At 52.1% G+C, this 23,389-nt stretch overlaps 2 protein-coding genes across 5 annotated transcripts in view; one reads left to right on the top strand and one right to left on the bottom strand.

Moving 5' to 3' along the window:
* Positions 1–13,528: 13,528 nt before the first annotated feature.
* On the top strand, positions 13,529–17,512 carry LOC126943896 (5-hydroxyisourate hydrolase-like). 2 transcript variants are annotated; one of them, XM_050773121.1, is made up of 4 exons: positions 13,529–13,728; positions 14,169–14,308; positions 16,293–16,428; positions 16,936–17,512. In XM_050773121.1, the coding sequence occupies exons 1-4, from the start codon at positions 13,669–13,671 to the stop codon at positions 17,023–17,025; spliced, it is 426 nt and encodes a 141-aa protein (XP_050629078.1). In that variant the 5' UTR covers positions 13,529–13,668; the 3' UTR covers positions 17,026–17,512. The 2 variants fall into 2 exon arrangements, with proteins under 2 accessions (XP_050629078.1, XP_050629077.1); XM_050773120.1 differs by lacking the exon at positions 13,529–13,728 and having other exon boundaries at positions 13,972–14,308; positions 16,276–16,428.
* GAS8 (growth arrest specific 8) overlaps positions 15,969–23,389 on the bottom strand; it is a 29,816-nt gene continuing 22,395 nt past the window's right edge. For 2 of the 3 annotated variants that reach the window (XM_050772998.1, XM_050773000.1), the window contains exon 10: positions 15,969–18,447. In XM_050772998.1, coding sequence (XP_050628955.1) covers positions 18,091–18,447 — 357 coding nt within the window. In that variant the 3' untranslated portion in view covers positions 15,969–18,090. The remainder of the gene's footprint in view (positions 18,448–23,389) is intronic. The other variant, XM_050772999.1, reaches the window with a different exon arrangement.

Raw genomic sequence — 23,389 nt, 5'->3', positions numbered from 1 at the left:
TCTGAAACCGGAGTCCATCTGGTTTCATTATTGGAGAATCGATTCCCAAGTCCAAGAAGATAAACATAGGATTTTAGACAGTCGCAGCAGGAAAGGGAGCTCCCTGGTCTCCTGGGAAGTGTGGCCTCTTCTCCTAACGGACCCCTCTCCTCTGCTCGATACTCTCCTTTGGCTCCCCCTGTCTCCTCTCCTGATTTCCTCCAATCTCTGTAGCCCCAGAGGTGAAAGCCAGACAGGAACACACATGTGTGTATATATGTGTTCACATGTGCTACATGCCTGCATGCATGGGTGCCCTCCGTGTGTGTATCTCTGTGAGTGTAGGGGGTTTCAAGGGTGTGTGAGGAATAAAACTCAAAATCCTAAGGAAATTGAACACTCTGAGAGAAGAGAGACAGACCCTCTCATATTGTTTTATATTCAGAAAAGGAAAGAGAAGCAAAACTAAAGGCAGGTAGCCCGGCGCCTACGAACCAGACCTGAAAGGAAGCAACCAGACCTGAAACCAGGCCTGGGCCTACCTGACCTAAGCCTGCTAGTTAAAATTCGACTCCTGACCTAGCAACTGATGTTATCTGTAGATTATAGAAAGACATTGTGAAACTTCCCAGTCTGTTCTGTTTCATTCTGACCACCAGTCCATGCAGCCCCCAGTCACGTACCCCCTGCTTGCTCAATTGATCACAACCCTCTCACATGGACCCCCTTAAAGCTGTGAGCCCTTAAAAGGGACAGGAATTGCTCACTTGGGGAGCTTGGCTCTTGAGACAGGAGTCTTACCAATGCTGCCGGCCGAATAAACCTCTTCCTTCTTTTTTTTTTTTTTTTTTTTTTTTTTTTTGCGACGGAGTCTCGCTCTGTCACCCAGGCTGGAGTGCAGTGGCCGGATCTCAGCTCACTGCAAGCTCCACCTCCCGGGTTCACGCCATTCTCCTGCCTCAGCCTCCCGAGTAGCTGGGACTACAGGCGCCCGCCACCTCGCCCGGCTAGTTTTTTTGTATTTTTTTGTTAGTAGAGACGGGGTTTCACCATGTTAGCCAGGATGGTCTCGATCTCCTGACCTCGTGATCCGCCCGTCTCAGCCTCCCAAAGTGCTGGGATTACAGGCTTGAGCCACCGCGCCTGGCCACCTCTTCCTTCTTTAACTCGGTGTCTGAGGAGTTTTGTCTGCGGCTTGTCCTGCTACAACTCGAACAACAGATTCTTAGCAAAGCAATTTTATTTCTGCACAGAAGGGTGCCTCCTTGGCCAGTCACCATGAGAGCACACCTGAACAAAGGGGCACGAGAGCCTTTATTCCTGACGCAAGTCCTGCCCCTGTACCTTTTCCCATTGGCCGGGGTCAGGTCATACAATCTAAACTAATCCCAGTTGGCTAAACATTTGATTTTTTTAGATAAGGTGGGCAAGTAAAAGAAAGTGGAGGCTGGGCATGGTGGCTCACACCTGTAACCCCAGCACTTTGGGAGGCCGAGGCGGGCGGATGATGAGGTCAGGAGATCGAGACCATCCTGGCTAACACAGTGAAACCCCGTCTCTACTAAAAATACAAAAAATTGGCCGGGCGTGGTGGCAGGCGCCTGTAGTCCCAGCTACTCGGGAGGCTGAGGCAGGAGAATGGCGTGAACACGGGAGGCGGAGCTTGCAGTGAGCTGAGATTGCACCACTGCACCCCAGCCTGGGCGAAAGAGTGAGACTCTGTCTCAAAAAAAAAAAAAAAAAGACAGTGGAGAGGAAGGGGAAGGGGTGTCTGTAATGAACTAGAAAGTTAGTCCTCTTTCCAAATAAGGAAAGGAATGTGAGCTGGTACTCATAACGCCTAGTACTGTGGCATGCCTGGGCATCTAACAAAGGCAAAAAGGAAAAAAGGAGAAAGGGGGTGTCAGGCCTCTGAGCCCAAGCTAAGCCATCATCTTCCCTGTGACATGCACTTACACATCCAGATGGCCTGAGGCAACTGAAGAATCACAAAAGAACTGAAAATGGCCTGTTCCTGCCTTAACTGATGATGTTACCTTGTGAAATTCTTTTATCCTGGCTCAAAAAGCTCTCCCACTGAGCACCTTGTGACCCCCACCCCGGCCAGCCAGAGAACAACCCCCTTTGACTGTAATTTTCCACTGCCTACCGAAATCTTATAAAATGGCACCACCCCATCTCCCTTCACTGATGCTCTTTTCGGACTCAGCCCACCTGCACCCAGGTGAAATAAACAGCCTTGTTGCTCACACAAAAGCCTGTTTGGTGGTCTCTTCACACAGATGTGGGTTGGGTACTATGAATTAAAGAATAAAATATTGATCAGATTATTTGAAGAGAAACCTCATCATATCCCACAGGTGTGTGTGCATGTGTGTATCCACACACTTATGTGCATATACTTGTGTGTGCATGTATGTGTCTGCACACATATGTGCATGTACTTGTGTGTGCGTATGTATCCACACACATATGTGCATGTACTTGTGTGTGCGTGTGTATCCACACACATATGTGCATGTACTTGTGTGTGTGTATCTACACACATATTTGCATGTACTTTGTGTGTGTGTCTGCACATGTATGTGCATGTACTTGTGTGTATATGTGTGTGTCCACTTGAGGGAACCAATCATAGAAGGAATGCCCCTGCTTCCTCCAGGGGAATCCTAGATCCTCAGTCTCCTACAGAGAAACAAAAATGTAAAAACAAACACCTTACTCTTTTTTTAAAAAAGATTATGAAAAGGGATAGTTTTTTGGTTTTTTTTTATTAAGATGCACACTCTCGGCCAGGTGCGGTGGCTCACGCCTGTAATCCCAGCACTTTGGGAGGCCGAGGCGGGTGGATCACGAGGTCAGGAGATCGAGACCATCCTGGCTAACACAGTGAAACCCCGTCTCTACTAAAAATACAAAAAAAAATTAGCCAGGCGTGGTGGCCGTCGCCTGTAGTCCTAGCTACTTGGGAGGCTGAGGCAGGAGAATGGCGTGAACCTGGGAGGCGGAGTTTGCAGTGAGCCAAGATTGCGCCACTGCACTCCAGCCTGGGCGATAGAGTGAGACTCCGTCTCAAAAAAAAAAAAAAAAAAAAAAGATCCACACTCTCTGTCAAGACCCAGCCAAGCTCGCGGAGGGCAGAGAGACCATCCCTGCAGGCCTAGGAAGAAGCCTTCCTGTCCTCCTGGAAGGGCTCAGGAGTCAAGCCTCCCTGTACCTCCCAGCAGACACATGACTGAAATGTTCTGAAGTTCCCCCCAGAAGAAAGTTGAACAGGGGTGGTGTGGAGAAGAAGGAAGTGCCCCAGATGCATGGGCCATCAGCTTTGCTGCCACAAACAAGCTCAGCCTTTGGTTCTGAATCTGATTCTTGAAGTGAGAGAAGGGCTCTCAGACCAAAATGTCCCCAGGGCATGGAGAGTCAAGAGGGGAAATGGAGTGCTCAAAATCGAGTCAGTTCCCTGCTTTGAACAATCTAAGTCCCTTTTCTCATTCAGTTAAAGCCAGTGGAATCCCCAGTTGGGACTTGGTAGTAGAGGGTGTCTGCTAGATGGTACTAGCCATCAGGCATTTAATGAGGGGAATTTTCTATGAAAATAAACAAAAACAAAGGCTAATAATTGGAAACTCAGTTTCTGAGTCCACAGGGCAGTTGGTGTAGAGGATTTCTAGATGCCTTTAAACAACTGCCCCCAGGCACAGGTGTAGAGAGCATGATTGAAGTCCCACGCTTGTGTCACTGGGGGCCTGATAAAATTTGCACACCTCACATGGCTCAGACTGCTCTGAGCTATTTTTCTTTTCTTATCTTCTTTTACAATCTAGAACATGTAAAGGATTGTCCTACATATCAGCCAGTTCAGAGACATTTCAAGTAAAGCAGCTTCAGATCTATATATAACTATCATTATAGTTAGCCTTTTCTGTTCCACTGCAGTGATCTAAGCCATGACTATGCTCCCAGACCAAAACGAGGGTCGGGCTGCTTGTTCTCATCACCAATAACAAGATGCAGACGAACTGGGAGAGGAAAGAATTTTTATTTTTGTAACCAGTTACAGGGAGAAGACCTGGAAATTATCACCAGACCAACTCAAAATTACAAAGTTTTCCAAAGCTTATATACTTACTAAGCTCTATGTCTATGTGTAAGTGTGCATTCATGTAAAGACGTAAGTGGTTAACTTCTAATCTATTAACTAAGATCTGAGTCCTGAAAATCTTCTCTGGAGCCTCAGAAATGTATTTAAACTACATGGGTCCAGGTGCTGGGGTGATTATCCTTATCTCCTGCTAAATCATGGAGGCTTGGGGAGTTCCTTTAGACCCTCAATAAACTTACGTGTGGTAGTGTGAGGAGTTTCTTCAGACCCCCCAAAAAACTTGTTTAATCCTAAAAGGGTCCTGTTAAGAATTCCTTCATTATCTTGTCATGTTTCAAGGCCCAGGAAAGGCCTAGGAAAAACTCTTAGTGGGCTCTTTGTTACATTCCAGGCTTTGTATGAGGGTAAGGGAGGAGACCACCCCTCATATTGTCTTATGTCCAATTTCTGCCTCCAAAGAAAGAAGAAGTAAAAACTAAAAGGCAGAAATGAAATCCACAAGCAGACAGCCCAGCGCCACACCCTGGGCCTGGTAGTTAAAGATCGACCCCTGACCTAATTGGTTATGTTATCTATAGATTATAGACATTATATGGAAAAGCACTGTGAAAATCCCTGTCCTGTTTTGTTTCAATCTAACTACCGGTGCACGCAGCCCCCAGTCACGTACCCGCTGCTTGCTCAATCAATCATGACCCTCTCATGCACATCCCCTTAGAGTTGTGAGCCCTTAAAAGGGACAGGAATTGCTCACTCAGGGAGCTCGGCTCTTGAGACAGGAGTCTTGCTGATGCTCCCGGCTGAATAAACCGCTTTCTTCTTTAACTCAGTGTCTGAGGGGTTTTGTCTGTGGCTTGTCCTACTACAAGGGCACTGGCTCAATTAGCTTTTAATATTTAACCTAACTGCTCAGTCAGTGCTGAGACAGTTGTAACAGAAGCCTGTGTTAGTAAGACCTGGCCTGCCACAGCTACACTTAGCTCTTTTCTTTTTTTTTTTTTTTTTTTTTTTTCTGTGATGGAGTCTCACTCTGTTGCCCAGGTTTGGAGTGCAGTGGTGTGATCTCAGCTCACTGCAACCTCTGTCTCCCATGCTCAAGCGATTCTCCTGCCTTAGCCTCCTGAGTAGCTGGGATTACAGGCACGCGCCACCATGCCCTACTAATTTTTTGTATTTTTAGTAGCGATGGCATTTCACCATGTTGGCCAGGCTGGTCTCAAACTCCTTACCTTGTGATTCACCCATCTCAGCCTCCCAAAGTGCTGGTATTACAGGTGTGAGCCACCGCACTCGGCTCACTTAGCTCTTTTCTTCTACTAAAACATAATCTGAGAAGTAAAAATAAAATCATAAGCCCTCTGTATTATTCCATTTTCACATTGCTATAGAGAAACACCTGAGACTGGGTAATTTATAAAGAAAAGAGGTTTCGTTGGCTCATGGTTCTGCAGGCTGTATAGGAAGCATAGTGGTTTCTGCCTGTAGGAAGGCCTTGGCAAGCTTCCAGTTATGGCATAAGGCAAAGGGCAGTGGGACATCCACATGGTGGAAGCAGGAGCAAGAGAGAGGGAAGAGGGCTATGTCTCACGCTTCTGAATGACCAGGTCTCATGAAAACTCACTCACTGTCATGAAAGCAGTACCAAGTGGGGATGGTGCTAAACTCTTCGTAAGAAATCCACCCCCATGATTCAGTCACCTCCCACCACGCCTCACCTCCAACACCAGGGATTACAATTCAACATGAGACGTGATGGGGACACAGATGCAAACCATATCATTCCAACCCTTGCCCCCCAGATCTCATGTTCTTCTCCCATTGCAAAATACAATCATGCCTTCCCAACAGTCCCTCAAAGTCTTAACTCATTTCAGCATTAACTCAAAAGTTCAAAGTTTCAAGTTGCATCTGACACAGGCAAATCCCTTCCACCTATGAGCCTGTAAAATCAAAAACAAGTTATGTACTTCCGAGACACAATGGGAGTACAAGCATTGGGTAAATATTCCCATTTCAAAATGGAGAAATCACCCAAAAGAAGGGAGCTACAGGCCTCATGCAAGCCCAAAAGCCAGCAGGGCAGTCACTAAATCTTAAAGTTCCAAAATAATCTCCTTTAACTCCATGTCCCACATCCAAGCATGCTAGGGGTGGGCTCCCAAGGCCTTGGTCAGCTATGACCCTGTGGTTTTGCAGGGTTCAGCACCCCCATAGCCACTCTCATGGGCTGGCATTGAGAGCCTGAGGCTTTTCCAGGCACAGGGTGCAAGTTATTGGTGGGTCTGGAGAATGGTGGCCCCTTTCGCATAGCTCCAATAGGCAGTGTCCCAGTGGGGACTGTGTTGGGGCTCCAATCCCACATTTCCCCTCCTCTCCACTGCTGTAGTAGAGCTTCTCCATGAGGGCACTGCCCCTGCAGCAGGCTCCTTCCTGGACATCCAGGCTTTTCCATAGATCCTCTGAAATATAGCCAGAGGTTCCCAAGACTCAACTCTTGGCCGGGCACAGTGGCTCAAGCCTGTAATCCCAGCACTTTGGGAGGCCGAGACGGGCGGATCACGAGGTCAGGAGATCGAGACCATCCTGGCTAACACGGTGAAACCCCGTCTCTACTAAAAAATACAAAAAAAAAAAACTAGCCGGGCGCGGTGGTGGGCGCCTGTAGTCCCAACTACTCGGGAGGCTGAGGCAGGAGAATGGCGTGAACCCAGGAGGCGGAGCTTGCAGTGAGCTGAGATCCGGCCACTGCACTCCAGCCTGGGCGGCAGAGCGAGACTCCGTCTCAAAAAAAAAAAAAAAGACTCAACTCTTGCACTCTGTGCACCCACAGGCTTAACACCACATGGAAGCTGTCAAAGCTTATGGCTTGCACGCTCTGAAGCAGCCACCAGAGCTGTACTTGGGCCCCTTTGAGCCATGGCTGAAGCTGGAGTGGCAAGGATGCAGGGAGCAGCATCTCGAGGCTGCCAGGGGTCTGGGGCTGGCCCAAACCATTCAACCCTCCTAGGCCTCCAGGCCTGTAATGGGAAGAGCTGCCTTGAAGGTCTTTGAAATTCCTTCAAGGCCTTCTCCCCATTGTTTTGGTTATTAGCACCTGACTCCTTTTAACTTACACAAATGTATGCAGCTTGCTTGAATCCCTCCCCTAAAAATGGGCTTTTCTTATCTACCACATGGCCTAGCTGCAAACATTCTAAACTTTTTTTTTTTTTTTTTTTTTTTTGAGACGGAGTCTCGCTCTGTCACCCAGGCTGGAGTGCAGTGGCCGGATCTCAGCTCACTGCAATCTCTGCCTCCCGGGTTCACGCCATTCTCCTGCCTCAGCCTCCCGAGTAGCTGGGACTACAGGCGCCCGCCACCTCGCCCGGCTAGTTTTTTGTATTTTTTAGTAGAGACGGGGTTTCACCGTGTTAGCCAGGATGGTCTCGATCTCCTGACCTCATGATCCGCCCGTCTCGGCCTCCCAAAGTGCTAGGATTACAGGCATGAGCCACCGCGCCCGGCCCATTCTAAACTTTTACCCTCTGTGTACCCTTTAAATATACATTACAATTTTAAGTCATTTATTTGCTCACACATATGGGCATAGGTTGTTAGAAGCAGCCAGGCTACATCTTGAATGCTTTGCTGCTTAGAAATTTATTCCACCAGTTACCCTAAATCATCATTCTCAAGTTCAAAATTCCACAGACCCCTAGAGCAGGAGCACAGTGCTGCCAAGTTCTTTGCTAAGGCATAACAAAAATGACCTCTGCTCCAGCCCCAATAACTTCCTCATTTCCATCTGAGACCTTGTCAGCCTGTGTCACTATACATATCACTATCAGCATTTTGGTCACAATGATTTATCCAGTCTCTAGGAAGTTCCAAACATTCTCTCATCTTCCTGTCTTCTTCTGAGCCCTCCAAAGTCTTCCAACCTCTGCCTGTTACCCAGTTCCAAAGTCACTTCCACATTTTCAGGTATCTTTATAGCAATGCCCCACTCCTGGTACCAATTTTCTGTATTACTCTGTTCTCACATTGTTACAAAGAAATACTTGAGGCCAGGCGCAGTGGCTCATGCCTGTAGTCTCAGCACTTTGGGAGGGAGGCCGAGGTGAGTAGATCACGAGGTCAGGAGATCAAGACCATCCTGGATAACATGGTGAAACCCCATATCTAGTAAATATACAAAAAAAAAAATTAGCTGGGTGTGATGGTGGGTGCCTGTAGTCCCAGCTATTTGGGAGGCTGAGGCAGGAGAATGGCATGAACCCAGGAGGCGGAGCTTGCAGTGAGCTGAGATCGCGCCACTGCCCTCCAGCCTGGGCAACAGAGCGAGACTCCATCTCAAAAAAAAAAAAAAGAAAAGAAAAGAAAAAAGAAATACTTGAGGCTGGGTAATTTATAAAGAAAAGAAGCTTAATTGGCTCATGGTTCTGCAGGTTGTACAGAAAGCATTGCAGTCTCTGCTTGGCTTCTGCAGAGGCCTCAGAAAACTTATAATTATGGTAGAGGACAAAGAGGGAGCAGACATATCACATGGCCAGAGCAGGAGGAAGAGAGAGAGCGAGGCTGGAGGTGATACACCTTTTTTTTTTTTTTAGATGGAGTCTCACTCTGCCACCAGGCTGGAGTGCAGTGGCGCAATCTCGGCTCCCTGCAACCTCCGCCTCCCGGGTTCAAGTGATTCTCCTGCCTCAGCCTCCTGAGTAGCTGGGACTACAGGTGCATGCCACCACGCCACCTAGTGGTGTTTCACCATGTTGGCAAGGGTGGTCTCGATCTCTTGACTTCATGATCTGCCTGCCTCGGGCTCCCAAAGTGCTGGGATTACAAGTGTGAGCCATTGTGCCCAGCCAATACACACTTAAACAACCCCACAATTGATTGTGGCCAAGGGTACTCCAGAGAAAGCCTGAAAACTGAGTTCCCAGTCATGATTGGACAGGAGCTCAGACATACCTTGTTATACCCCCTTCCTCACTAACCACCATTAGTCTTTCTTCCCAAAGGGCTAAACAGCAATCGGCCCTTTGGGGAGACTCCACCACTGATATCAATCAAGTGCCAGACTATGGTCCTTCCATTTTTGCAGTTTCGACACAACTAACCAGCATTCCTCCCTGCTGAAAGACCATTGACCAGGCAGTGGTTCTAGCCGGACGACAGAGAATGACCAGGCAGTGGTTCTGGCCGGACGACAGAGAATGACCAGGCAGTGGTTCTGGCCGGACGACAGACAATGACCAGGCAGTGGTTCTGGCCGGACGACAGAGAATGACCAGGCAGTGGTTCTGGCCGGACGACAGAGAATGACCAGGCAGTGGTTCTGGCCGGACGACAGAGAATGACCAGGCAGTGGTTCTGGCCGGACGACAGACAATGACCAGGCAGTGGTTCTGGCCGACGACAGAGAATGACCAGGCAGTGGTTCTGGCCGGACGACAGACAATGACCAGGCAGTGGTTCTGGCCGGACAACAGAGAATGACCAGGCAGTGGTTCTGGCCGGACGACAGAGAATGACCAGGCAGTGGTTCTGGCCGGACGACAGACAATGACCAGGCAGTGGTTCTGGCCGACGACAGACAATGACCAGGCAGTGGTTCTGGCCGACGACAGACAATGACCAGGCAGTGGTTCTGGCCGGACGACAGAGAATGACCAGGCAGTGGTTCTGGCCGGACGACAGACAATGACCAGGCAGTGGTTCTGGCCGGACGACAGAGAATGACGTGGTTCTAGCCCGTCTACAGATAATGCATAGTGAGGGTCATTGAGTCTTCTACTTCACCTTGGAGGTCAGAGGCCCAAAAACTCCACCCTCAAGTCATGCTAACAGTGCCATTTTCTGAACACTGGACCCAGGGAGAGGCAGGAAGCTCAATCACGAATGCACACATTTCTCCTCTCATACATATTCATGACTTCTCGTATAGCTTATGGGGTATGTATATTTGGCCAAGCCATTCAGTGAAATCCCCGTCTTAGTCTTCTGCCCCTTGAAGTGCCTATTTCTGGCTTCTGGCCGGAGGCTGTGCTTTCCAGCCCGTCCAAATGACCAGGCTGCAACTCTTTACGAGAAATAAATCTTTTCTTTCCAAATTGGGAAACCTCGTCATTCTTCAGCTGACAAACCTAAAGAACATATGTAGAAGTGCCCTTAGTGATTTTTCCTATGAGAATAAAAGGGATCACCTGAGATTGATTCAGTCAAGCTGTAACTTCCCAAAATACACGAGGCAGTAGAGAAAAACGGCTAGAGGCAGTAGAGAAAAACGGCTAGAGGCAATATGTGTGAAATGAAGCTAAAATTTAGTTTCTGCACTCAGAAACAATTATTAGGGGCCAATGAAGTGGACAGGGACCCACGGAGAACTGCTGAACCCTCAGCACATGACAACTCATCCAAACCCTCACACTAGGAGACTTGACAGAAGTATACAGCATGGCTTCCAGCAGCGTAAGACTGCACCCCCAGGATGGCCCAGCAGCACTTGCACCCTTGCTGCTTCCACTAAAACATCCGCCTGCAAAAGCTCAGTGCAGTGAGGAAATCTCACCATGCTCCAGCCCAGGTGTCCCCAAACTTTTTGGCATCAGGGACTGGATTCACGGAAGACAATTTTTCCACAGATGGGTTGAGGGGAGGGTTGGGATGATTCAAATGAACATTTACAGTGCATTTTGTTTCTGTTATTATTGCATTGCAATATATCATGAAATAATTGTACAACTCACCATAATGCAGAATCGGTGGGAGCCGTCTCGTTTTCCTGCAATGAGACGGTCCCATCTGGGAGACAGTGACAGACCATCAGGCACTAGAGTCTCAAGGAGCACACAACGGAGATCCCTCACAGGCGCAGTTCACAATAGGGTTCGTGCTCCTATCAGAATCGACGCTGCTGCTGATCTGACTGGAGGCGTAATGCCACTGATGGGGAGCAGCTGGAAATAGAGATGAAGCTTCATTTGCTCGCTAGCCCATGCGCTCACCTCCTACTATGTGGCCCATTTGGGGACCTCTGCTCTAGCCAACTTCTGATGATAGGCCCCGACCTCCCTTTCTTGGAGCATTTACTAAAAAGCTTTCAGTTTGTAAGCATGTCTTGCGACTCAGAAGGGCCTCTCTCTAAGCCTGAGAGCCCTCCCTTAGAAAGGTGATCATCAGCAAGGGTGAGGCCTCTTGTCTCCCAGTCTCTGCAGGAGAACAGAAACCTGTCTGAAGACAAAATTGCAACAAACTCAGTTTAAAGATCTCAATTGACCTCATTTGCAATTCTAGAATCAGGCAACACTTCATTCCACAAAATAAAATAAGTGTTCCAACGAGTCAGAGGGAGGAGGTTGGCTCTACAGACAGAAAAATGTGTTCAGGCTGTACAGTGTGTCATTATTTCATATCTCAGACATTATTCCATCACTGCAGACATCTTTATAATTTTGAAATGTTTTTGTATTTTATTATAACTTATTTAAAAACCAAAGATAGGCTACTTGGATATTTATTATGACAATTTTCTGGAAGATAAGAGTCTTGAAGATGACGCTTCTTTTTCAAATTTGCCTGAAGGTGCCATAAAGGCCCCAGGGTGTTCAGCCGGGCGCGGTGGTTCACACCTGTAATCCCAGCACTTTGGGAGGCCAAGGCAGGCAGATCACCTGAGGTCAGGAGTTGGAGACCATCCTGGCCAACATGGTGAAACTCTGTCTCTACTAAAAATACAAAAAGTAGCCGGGCGTGGTGCCACACACCTGTAATCCCAGCTACTCAGGAGGCTGAGGCAGGAGAATTGCTTGAGCCCAGGAGGCAGATGTTGCAGTGAGCTGAAATCGTGCCACTACACTCCAGCCTAGCTGACAGAGCGAGACTCTGTCTCCAAAAAAAAAAAAGGCCCTGGGGTGTGGAGCCTGGTCATCTCATTAAGGAAGTTTCCAGAGCACAGCACATGACATCCCAGTGGTGACCCTGGTTTTCAGAGAGGGGCAGATGCCAGGAGGTCAGGCATAGCTGAGGGTCTCAGTTTCCCTGGGAAAGGGGGCCCTGCAGTCCCTCTTGGTCTAGGTGGGTGCAAGATGGGGGATTTACCCTGGAGAGGCCAGGAGAGGAATTCTGACAACTCCTTGGTCTGCCATTCTCCCTCCTCAGGCCACTAGCTTCTCCTTCCCTGCAGGGAGAGTCTCAGGAGAGGGGGAAGGTTACATGGTAACCCCCAAAAGGACTGATCATTGTTTTGTCACTTTATTTATAACATTTGAGACTTTTGAAAAAGTGATACAAGCCCACTAGAATTTCTCAGAGTACAAAAGGTTAAAGAGTAAAAATAAATATACTCCATCTGCAACTGCCTATCTCGAGAGGTGGTCACTGGGATGACTTTTGTGTCTCCTTTTATGAAATATTCCAATACATGGCCTCCCTGTGCCTCAGTTCCTGCTTTGTAAGGTAGGGACAACAATACAGCATGAGGTTGTTATGAGGATTAAATTAGCTAATCCTTGCAAGTCAGTGAAAGTGAGATACGAATTTACAAGCTTCCCCCCTTTTATACACTGTTTTGTCCTTTGTCACTAGTTGTTTTGCAGGAGAATTCTCATCTTACACACAACTGGGCCTCATGCTTTTTAAAGGGCTGCAGAGTACCCTGGTGTTTAGGTAATTTTTCCCCACTGGGGCCAGTCTGGTTGTCTCTGGTCTCTGGCACCCATGGGCATTTGCCATAACAGGTGTGAGCCTCTCTTTGGGATTATCTCCTATAAGCAGAATCCACAACAAATGTCATGTGTGTTTGAATCCCAAATAGATGTTTCCTAACTAGTCCCAAAGTAGTTGTAAGCCAGAATACTCCCAACCTTTGCTGAGAGGGGTCTCCTCCCTTGACTTTGAGTGGCCTAATTTTTCATCTACAAATAACCCACGCTGACCACCCAAGAACTGGAAACGCAGTTTGACAAGAAGAAAGACGTTCCCGGCCAGGCGCGGTGGCTCACGCTTGTAATCCTCGCACTTTGGGAGGCCGAGGCAAGCCGATCACGAGGTTAGGAGTTCGAGACCAACCTGGCCAACACAGTGAAACCCCATCTCTACTAAAACTACAAAAATTATCTGGGCGTGGTGGCAGGCGCTTGTAATCCCAGCTACTCAGGAGGCTGAGGCAAGGAGGCGGAGGTTGCAGTGAGCCGAGATCGCGCCATTGCACTCCAGCCTAGACGACAGAGCAAGACTCCGTCTCAAAAAAAAAAAGGTCCCAGGTCCCAGAGCAGGACAGCACCGTCTCCCCCCCCCCCCGCCCCGCCCCTCCCACTGCCCCGCCCCGGTCCCCACCCCCGCTCTCAATGCGGCCCCGCCCCCTCTCGCCGCGGCCCCGCCCCCCGCCCCCTCTCGCCGCGGCCCCGCCCCCGGCCCCCACCCACCCCCCGAGCAGGTCCTCGCGACTCCGCTTTCGGGCCCCAGGTCTGTTCGCCCTGATTCCCCACCAGCGCCCCCTTCCTGGGCAAAGCCCCGCTGGGGCCCTCCTGGTGGGCACGAGGTGGTCCGGGACAGGGTGACCGGCCCCGCCCTTCCCTTTGCCCGCGGGTGTCGCAGTCCGGCAGGGCAGGATGAGCTCCCGGGCCGCCCTGCGGCTGCTAAGGCTCCAGCGACACCTAGGACCCCAGGAGGTTAGGGGGCCAGGCCTGGACCTGCAGGGCTCCTGTCCCCTCAGCTGCTTGCGGAGGGCTGAGCGTCGAGGGCCCAGGAATCGGGGCGCGGAGGAGAGCCCAGTTCCGGGAGAACCACCCCAGGGGCTGGAACTGAGGGCCTGGGGGGAGATGGCCATTTCGTGGGGGCGTGGGTGGGAGAGTGGGTGTCCCCAGTGGGGCAGGGGAGCCAGAGGGATTGGTGGGGGAGGGTCGGGAGGCACAGGTCGCGCTGTTTACGTTTGGTGCCTTATCAGCTGACTAGGCAGTTCCAGTCACCCTTGCCCCCTGTCCCCTGGGCAGCTGGGAGAACTTGTCCAGAGGGCTGTTTATGCCCCACAGCTGGTGTGGACGCAGGATTGGGGTGGGTGGGCGGGCACAGGGCTCCAGAGGCTCACCCTGGTCTCCTTCTCCTGGCCCAGGGCAGCAGCATGGAGCCTACGGCCAGCCCACTGACCACCCATGTGCTGGACACCGCCTCGGGGCTCCCAGCCAGAGGCCTCTGTCTCCGCTTGTCCTGGCTGGAGGACCACAGCCAGCAGTGGATGGAGCTGAGGACAAGGTAGGAGAGAGGCCCTGGGAGGGGGAGTCCCGCCCTGAGACAGATGGCGGGGACTGAGGAGCCAGGCAGTGAGGATGGAGAGCGGAGCTCACCGCTGCTGACTCTCCTCTCAGCCTGGGTTGGGGGTTAGGTTGGGAGCTCTCCCTTCTGCTTCTCAGCCCGTTTCCTCTGAAAATACAGGGATGAGGAGAGGAGCTGTTTCCTCCCTCCCTCCAGCCTCAGGCCCCTGTGACCCTGATGGGGCGGGAGTGAGTTTCTGCCTCGCCCTGGCAGCTGTGCCAGGGCGAGGGCGGGGGGTGGTGGTTAGGTGAGGCCTGAGGTGCAATCGAAGACCTCACTGTCACTGAGATCACGGGTAACCTTGTGACAGGCGGTAGGCTGGACACTATTTCCACTCTTTTCATTCTCCATACACCCCGTGGGCCAGCACCATACTTACCCCTTCGACACACATGGGAAGACTGAGGCAGCAAGCCCAGGTACATGCTGGGATTCCCAGCCAGGCCTGAGGGGCCGTGTGTCCCTCAGCCTCCATGGGCTCTTGCCCACTGCCCCAGGCACAGGCTCTGCGGGGCACTTCCAGAGGCAGATGTCACCTACCCAGGCCTTATGGCCCCTGCATGAGAGGCAGGCCCCTCCCTTCCAGCCAGAAGGGCAGGGCTGGGCCCATAGGATCAGAGTCTGACTGTGCCGGTCCTCATTTGGTCCTTCACAAAAGCTGAGACGTGAGGGGTCCAGGTCTCACGTGAGAAATTAGGACAGCACCGTGTGGGCTGGGCGTCCGTGGTGGGTCACAGGGACCCATTCCCCCCATGCACACACGCTAGGTTTTGTTTTGTTTTTGAGTTTCTCTTGTTGTCCAGGCTAGAGTGAAATGGTGTGATCTCGGCTCACTGCAACCTCCGCCTCCCGGGTTCAAGAGATTCTCCTGTCTCAGCCTCCCAAGTAGCTGGGATTACAGGCACCCGCCACCACCCCCGGCTAATTTTTATATTTTTAGTAGAGACAGGGTTTCATCATCTTGGCCAGACTGACCTTGAACTCCTGACCTCATGATCCACCCGCCTTGGCCTCCCAAAGTGCTGGGATTACAGGTGTGAGCCACCTTGTTCGGGCCTGCTCCTTCTAATCACAGTAGAGGCGCGCACTTTAAAGACCAGCCGGCAAGAACGATGTGAGGTTTTCCGGAGGTGACTATGGGCAAAGCCACAGTTGTTCAGAACCCTGATAAGGGACCAGGGCACGCAACACGAACACTCCGTGGAGCTGGACAGGCCCATTCTGTGGGTGAGGGTTTGGCAGAAAGCCACACATTTTTCCCTTTTTTTTCTTGAGATGGAGTCTCGCTCTGTCGCCCAGGCTGGAGTGCAGTGGGGCGATCTCGGCTTACTGCAAGCTCCACCTCCCGGGTTCACACCATTCTCCTGCCTCAGCCTCCCCAGTAGCTGGGACTACAGGCGCCCGCCGCCATGCCCAGCTAATTTTTTCTATTTTTGGTAGAGACGGGGTTTCACTGTGTTAGCCAGGATGGTCTCGATCTCCTGACCTCGTGATCCGCCCGCCTCGGCCTCCCGAAGTGCTGGGATTACAGGCGTGAGCCACCGTGCCCAGCCAGCCACACACAATATTTTAAGTGAAAACCACAGGTTATAAAACAATACAAATAGTATAATCCACTTGATGAGTTAAGTTTGTAAACAAATATGCATAGAGAAAATCTGGAAAAATACGTGTCAGCTGTAAAGTGGTTATAAACTGTAGGAGACTTTTTCCCTTTTTGCTTCTCTGTGTTGTGACTTCCTAAAGACAGGGCAGTGGTGTCCCTGGACTGCTCTGCAACTGCAGGCCCTAACAGCCCCACTGTGTCTGCTCACCCAAGTCTGACAGGTGGCAGGGCAGTGTCTGAGGCCCACTGGGGTACAGACGCAGGAAAGCTGGGGTGGGGCGTCTCATCCCCATCTCTGCAGCCTCATCCTCTCCCCAGCTACACAGACCCAGATGGCCGCTGCCCTGGACTCCTGATGCCGGACCAGATGAAGGCAGGCACCTACAAGCTCACCTTCGACACTGAGGGCTACTGGAGGAAGAGGGGGCAGGAAAGCTTCTACCCATACGTGGAGGTGAGAGCCCCGGTGGGCTGGAGGGCCTGAGGCCCATGACTCACTGGGATCTGCAGGCCAGGTCCTGCTGGCCGGGCATCATTTAGACAGTGGGCAGACTGGTCCTGGGCGGTGGCAGGTAGGTGAGCTCACTTGCTTTGAGCTCCCAAAAGAAAGGTGTCCAGGCAGCAATAGACTCTATAAGGACACACCCATCGCTGACCTGCTCAGGGTCAGGCTTTGTGGGGAGGCTGGGCCACTCATCCCCTCTTTGTTGACACAGGTTTTCATCTGAGCCAACTCTAGCTCTCTGGGCCTAACCTCACTGCCTCACCCCACACTGGAGCCACCACAGAAGCACCTGACTTATTGGGCTGCAGCTTCTGTGGAGTGTCCCTCTGGTGCAGAGGGTTCACCCCCTCCCAGACCCTCAGTCTGGGCTGCTGAATTCTCCAAGGTGTGTTGGGGCCAGATAGGTGGTTTGCTGCCATCCCCTTATACTCTCTCCTGGCCCTCTCTCCGTCTCAGGTTGTGTTCACCATCACCAGCAATGCCCAGAAGTTCCACGTGCCCCTGCTGCTGAGCCCCTGGTCCTACACCACCTATCGAGGGAGCTAGAGCGAAGACTGGCAGCAGGAGGCTGCCTGCCCTTTCCCGCACGCTGGCTGCACCCACCCAGCCCTCAACAGAGTGGGCTTCATGCTCATCGGGGAGCACTGGTGTCACCAATTCCTGGGGAAGTCCTGGCCCCCTGGAGAATCCCACTGGGTGGCTGTGACTCAGGTGTCAATAAAGTCAGTGCCAGCACCTGCAAAGCTGTCCACTTGATGGGACAACAGTGGCATGAAGACAGGCAGCACAGTGCAGCACTGCCCCAGCCCCCAGGTGAGTGCGGGGCACTCTGAGAAGGTGCTGCTGACTGTGGTTGGAGGTGAGACCAGGCAGTAGGCCTGGACACAGCCTGGACATGCACCCAGGGAAGGAAGCGACAGGGCACCCCGGGTGAGGGTCCTGCAGGTGGTTCTCCTCCACAGAGCCAGGAATGAGGATGGCAAGAACATGTGAAAAGTTTTCATTTGCTGATGATAAAATCTAAAAAACTTGCTGTCCTTGGTATGAAAGGGGTTGTCATCCAGAGTGTTCCTAGGCTGGCTGTCTGGGCTGTGGCCCCCCAGTGGGGCGGCTACGTGGGGGTGCCCACCAGTCCCGCGGGGCCCTGGCCCAGTGTCTGCCCGATCACAGCTGTTTCCAAGGGCTTGAAGCCCACGTTGTCCAGAGGGATCCCGAAGGCCAGCAGCTTTGCCTCGTACGTGCGCAGCAGGTCGTTATGGGCCTGTGGAGACAGGGCGGAGTGAGGGAGCTGAGGATCCCCAGGCTCAGGACCACCAGAGCTGAGTGCAGCTCCGTGGAGGGGCAACGTGAGCATCACGGTGTAGAAGGATAAAACCAAACGCTTATCTGTCATTTCCTGTGTGGGACACAGCACCAAGCACCTCCACTGCATTGGCTCAGGTAGCACGACAGGGAGAGGCTGTTCCTATTCCCGTTCCACAAATGAGGAGACAGAGGCAGAGGGCAGGGACACTCAGGGCAGAGCTGTGGTCTGGGAGGGCTCTGGGCCCTGGTTGGGGGTTTCCCACTCAGGTTCTTCACGCCCTCCCTGCCCCTGTTGAATGACGTCTGTTACCTTCCCTGGTGGGCACAGCACCTTCTGACTCCCTGCCCAGTGGAAGGGGCTGACCAGGGAAGGGTCCAGGTCCCCCCCACACCCATCCCAGCAGAGATGTGGCCTAGACAACAGTGCTGTGCCCCAGACCACACAGAATCCAGATGCTCTCCGCTGGGGACAGTGACAGCTGCCTTGTCAAACGAGGTACAAAGTGGGAATGGGTGCGGTCCTCTGAGACCATCTGCATTTAGAACAGGCTGGGCACCGAGGGGGTGGCCCTGAGGGAGGGCAGGGCACATCCGTACCTTACAGACCCGGGCCAGCTCATACTGCAGGTCCTTGATGGTGCTGTTCTTCGATTCCAGAACATCCTGAGGAGAGAGAGGTGATGGAGTTTGAGACTCATCTTTTGGCCGAGGCAGTGGGGGTGGCCTGGGGGTTCCAGTGGGGGTCCTCAGAGATCCAGGGAATAGCAGCCTGGTTTGATGGATGCATCCATCCACACAAGGTCATCAGCAGAAAAAGGTCTCCAAGGGTGGAGAGAAAACAACAAGGAAGAAACAGAGAACTGGGAGCCTGTGCTCACACAACCTGCATCTCCATCAACAGTCCGAACCAGGCACAGCCGCTCACGCCTGTGATCCCAGCAGTTTGGGAGGCCAAGGAAGGCAGATGACTTGAGGTCAGGAGTTTGAGACCAGCCTGGCCAACGTTGCAAAACCCCATCTCTACTAAAAATACAAAAAGTAGCCGGGCACAGTGGCTCGCGCCTGTGTAATCCCAGCTACTCAGGAGGCTGAGGCACGAGAATCGCTTGAACCTGGGAAACAGAGGTCGCAGGGAGGTGAGATTGAGCCACTGCACTCTAGTCTGGATGACAGAGCAAGACACCACCTCAAAAAAACCCCCAAAACGGTCCAGACACACAAGAAATGCAGATGAGGCAAGGGCAGGCAGCGTGCAGCCACACCGTGGAGACGGGCCACTAAACATCATTCGCATATTGCTTACATTACATTTTTTTTTTTTTTTTTTTTTTTGAGACAGAGTCTGGCTCTGTTGCCCAGGCTGGAGTGCAGTGGCCGGATCTCAGCTCACTGCAAGCTCCGCCTCCTGGGTCCACGCCATTCTCCTGCCTCAGCCTCCCGAGTAGCTGGGACTACAGGCGCCCGCCACCTCACCCGGCTAGTTTTTTTTGTATTTTTTAGTAGAGACGGGGTTTCACCGTGTTAGCCAGGATGGTCTCGATCTCCTGACCTCATGATCCACCCGTCTCGGCCTCCCAAAGTGCTGGGATTACAGGCTTGAGCCACCGCGCCCGGCCACATTGCATTTCTTAAGGCTTGTGAACGTACTATCTCACTTTTTTTTTTTGAGATGGAGTCTCGCCCTGTTGCCCAGGCTGGAGTGCAGTGGTGCAATCTAGGCTCGCTGGAACCTCCGCCTCCCAGGTTCAAGGAATTCTCTGCCTCAGCCTCCCAAATAGCTGGGATTACAAGCACCTGCCACCATATCCTGCTAATTTTTGCATTTTTAGTAGAGACGGTTTCACCATCTTGGCCACGCTGGTCTTGAACTCCTGACCTTGTGATCTGCCCGCCTTGGCCTCCCAAAGTGCTGGGATTACAGGCGTGAGCCACCGCGCCTGGCCATCCCACTTTTTTGTGACAGAAACAAATAGTCTTCAGCAGCGTTGGCCCCACCCAGATGTGGGCAAGGGTTTCACCACGTGGTGAGGCAGGGGGCTTCTTGGGCTCCTGCCTGTGGGGCACTGCTGGGCCCAGCCTGGCTTTTGAGCTGTCTCTGCTGCCCACTGACACAGCAGCCCCCTCACACCCCAACCTGCCCAGTCTGCAAACAGTGTCCCTGCGGGGGCCTCTGTCATTTCCCCAGAAGATTCCTCACTTAGAAGTCAAGGTAACAATGACCAGGAAAGAAGGAATTGACCCACATTTAGCTCCATCCTCACCCTGGTGCGTGGGCGCAGCTGCAACAACTCTCACAGGCCACGACTGCTCTCTTCACCCTCACTGCGGTGGCTTAGCAGCAGGCCGGGTGCAGCCCTCAGCCAGGAGCTGGAAACACACCTCCCCCGCCTCCCAGCAGTGACCCCTCACCTGCCTGTGCTCACAGGGCCCAGTGCTGAGCAGACCAGCAAAGATGAGTCTTCAGTCTGGGGGCCACAGTGCCTCTGGCCCAGGTGAGGCCCCTCCTGTCCAGCCTTACTACCTCAGGCCCTGAGAGCCAGGCCATCCCACATGACCAGGGTCCCACAGGCACCACCACCCACTGGGCCAGGACCCATGGTTCCCCCATGTGTGAACACCAAGTCACCTCGGCCCCTCCCAGCCCCACCTGTGGACTCAGCCTCCTGGTGGTTCTTAAACCCTCTGCCTGTCCCCACTGTGTGCTGGCCCCACCCAGCCCCGCCAGCCCTGTGCTCCCCATCAGCAGCAGAGTGGGCTCTGATCTGGTTCCCCCTGCCCAGCCCTTCCATAGTTCCCAACTGGCCCGAAACTCAAAGGCACAGCTGACGGGCCTTTCAGAACCAGCCTTTTCAGCCCAGTCCTGCATCTGTCCAACACCTGGGTGCCCCCAGGGCGGCTCAGCGAGGGGCTCACTACTATGACTGTGCCACTGCACTCCAGCCTGGGCGACACAGCGAGACTCGCAGGAAAAAAAAAGAGATTAGTTGACTTGAATGAGGTTAACCCTTGGCCTGGTGTCAGCGATGAGCACATGGATTTGTGTTCAGCTGAACTGCATGTGGACCAATCACCTTAAAAACGCCATCTGTGGCCTTGCGGCTGGAACCACCATCTTCCAGTAATTCGCCCAAATGACAAACACAAAGGGAAAGAGGAGAGGCACCCGATACACGTTCTCCGGCTTTTTAGAAAACACTTGTTCCTCTGGCCACGTATATGCGAATCTGTAAGAAAGCTGATACTGCAGACATCAAGGGAATGGGTACTGTTCAAAAAGGAAGCCCCACAAGTGCTGCCATGGCTGAACTGGGGAGTCTGCAGTGTTCCCCAGCACGCTGCTGGCGTTGTTGTAAACAAACAAGGGCAAGATTCTTGCTGAGAGAATTAAGGTGTGTACTGAGCACACTGAGCACTCTAAGAGCCGAGACAGCTTCCTGAAACGCGTGAAGGAAAATGATCAGAAGAAGAAAGGTACGTGGGTTCAACTGAAGTGCCAGCCTGCTCCACCCAGAGAAGCAGCTTTGTGAGAATCAACGGGAAGGAGCCCAAGCTGCTGGAACCTCTTTCCGATGAATTCATGGCATCATAGGTGTTAAAAAAACACAAGACCTCTGGACTATAAAATGTTTCTCTTCACTGAGTAGAAGTGTGGCATCCTCTCCCCCAAAGAAATATTTAAAGCAAATTTTAATTGTGTCCTAATTCATTATGTAATGTCTTTACTACTCAAATGTAATGTATTTCTTGCTGAAAGACGTGAGGTAGCTTATTGTGCAACAAATTACTCAACTGGTTAGAAAATGGCCAGGTATCCAGGCGTGGTGGCTCACGCCTGTAATCCCAGCACTCTAGGAGGCCAAAGTGGGTGGATCACGAGGTGAGGAGTCCGAGATCCACCTGGCCAACATGGTGAAACCCCATCTCTGCTAAACAAAATACAAAAATTGCCAGGCGCAGTGGCTCACACCTGTAATTCTAGCACTTTGGGAGGCTGAGGTGGGCAGGTCATGAGGTCAGGAGTTTGAGACCAGCATGACCAACATGGTAAAACCCCGTCTCTACTAAAAATACAAAATTTGCCAGGCGTGGTGGTGCACGCCTGTAATCCCAGCTACTCAGGAGGCTGAGGCAGGAGAATCGTTTGAAGCCGGGACACGGAGGTTGCAGTGAGCCGAGATCACGCCACTGTACTCCAGCCTGGGCGACAGAGAGAGATTCCGTCTAAAAAAAATTAGCTGGGTGCTGTGGCGGGCACCTGTAATCCCAGCTACTCAGGAGGCTGAGGCAGGAGAACTGCTTGAACCCAGAAGGCAGAGGTTGCAGTGAGCCGAGATCACGCCACTGCACTCCAGACTGGGTGACAGAGCAAGACTCCTGTCTCGGAAAAAAAAAAGAGAGATTTCGGAAGAAAATGGCCAGGTATTATGTATGAACTATTTTTACTGGTTTAAATATAGTCCCTCTAAATCATCAAGGAAGAAATAAAATAATTTACAAAAAAAAAAAAAAAAGCCATCTGTGGCTGGGTACGGTGGCTCATGCCTGTAATCCTAGCACTTTGGGAGGCCAAGGCGGGCGAATCACTTGAGGTCAGGAGTTCAAGACCAGCTTAACCAACATGGTGAAACTCCATCTCTACTAAAAATACAAAAATTAGCCGGGCGTGGTGGCACATGCCTGTAATCCCAGGTATTCAGGGGGATGAGGCACGAGAACCACTGGAACCTGGGAGGGAGAGGCTGCAGTGAGCTAAGGTCACGCCACTGCACTCCAGCCTGGGCAACAGAGCAACACTTAGTCTTGAAAACAAACAAACAAAAATGCTATCTGTGATAGTTCTCAGGATAAAAGATGCTTCCCCAGACAGTGAGGAAGCCTCAAGCCTATGTCCCAGGCATCTGTTTCACTGAAGGACGAGTCCAGCACAAAGACAGACGGGTACCCTGCGGCCTCGAAGGCTGCATCTGTGTGACAACCCAGCCTCCCTGTGCTGGGGCTGTTGGTAGAGGCTTCAAGACCAGCTGTTTCCAGCTCAGGGGCAGCAGCTGGGCCAGGGGCACATGTCATCCAACTTGGAGGGCCGCGAGGAAGCCACAGGCCTGGCCTCACCTGGCCAGGATTCCAGTGTCAGTCAAAGACCCTTTGCCCTGTATCCTGTTCCTTCTGTGACTTCTCCCAACGAGGTCCAGGGAACAGAGGCAAGGCCCAGGTCCACAAGCTGGACACAGGTAAGAGACCACCTGTGAGGCAGTTGCAGGCTCCAGCCTCCTCCTGATCCTCCAGCTGATGCTGTTTCTCCCTGTGGGGGGCCCAGGCCTCATCTGCTTTCTTTACTGCCCTCGCCCATGCCCGGGACACCCTAGCAGAGCAGCACCATAAATAACTGTGACACAGAACGAGGGAATGTTCTGGGCCCTGCTTAGACTTCATGTCCCCAGTACCTGCAAAGGTGGGGTCAGGCTACCCAGGCTCCCACGGCCCTGCACTTACCGTATCCGTAACTGTCCATGTCCTAAACCAGCCCATCTCAGGGCCTCCCGGTACCATCTCTGTCCCAGGATGCGGTGCCCTGGGCTGAGAGCTCAGGAAGTACCGCCATCCTCCA

The sequence above is a fragment of the Macaca thibetana genome, chromosome 20 (genome assembly GCF_024542745.1).
Source record: "Macaca thibetana thibetana isolate TM-01 chromosome 20, ASM2454274v1, whole genome shotgun sequence".
In the NCBI taxonomy this organism is placed as follows: domain Eukaryota; kingdom Metazoa; phylum Chordata; class Mammalia; order Primates; family Cercopithecidae; genus Macaca; species Macaca thibetana.
This window is presented reverse-complemented; position numbering and strand designations above follow the sequence as displayed.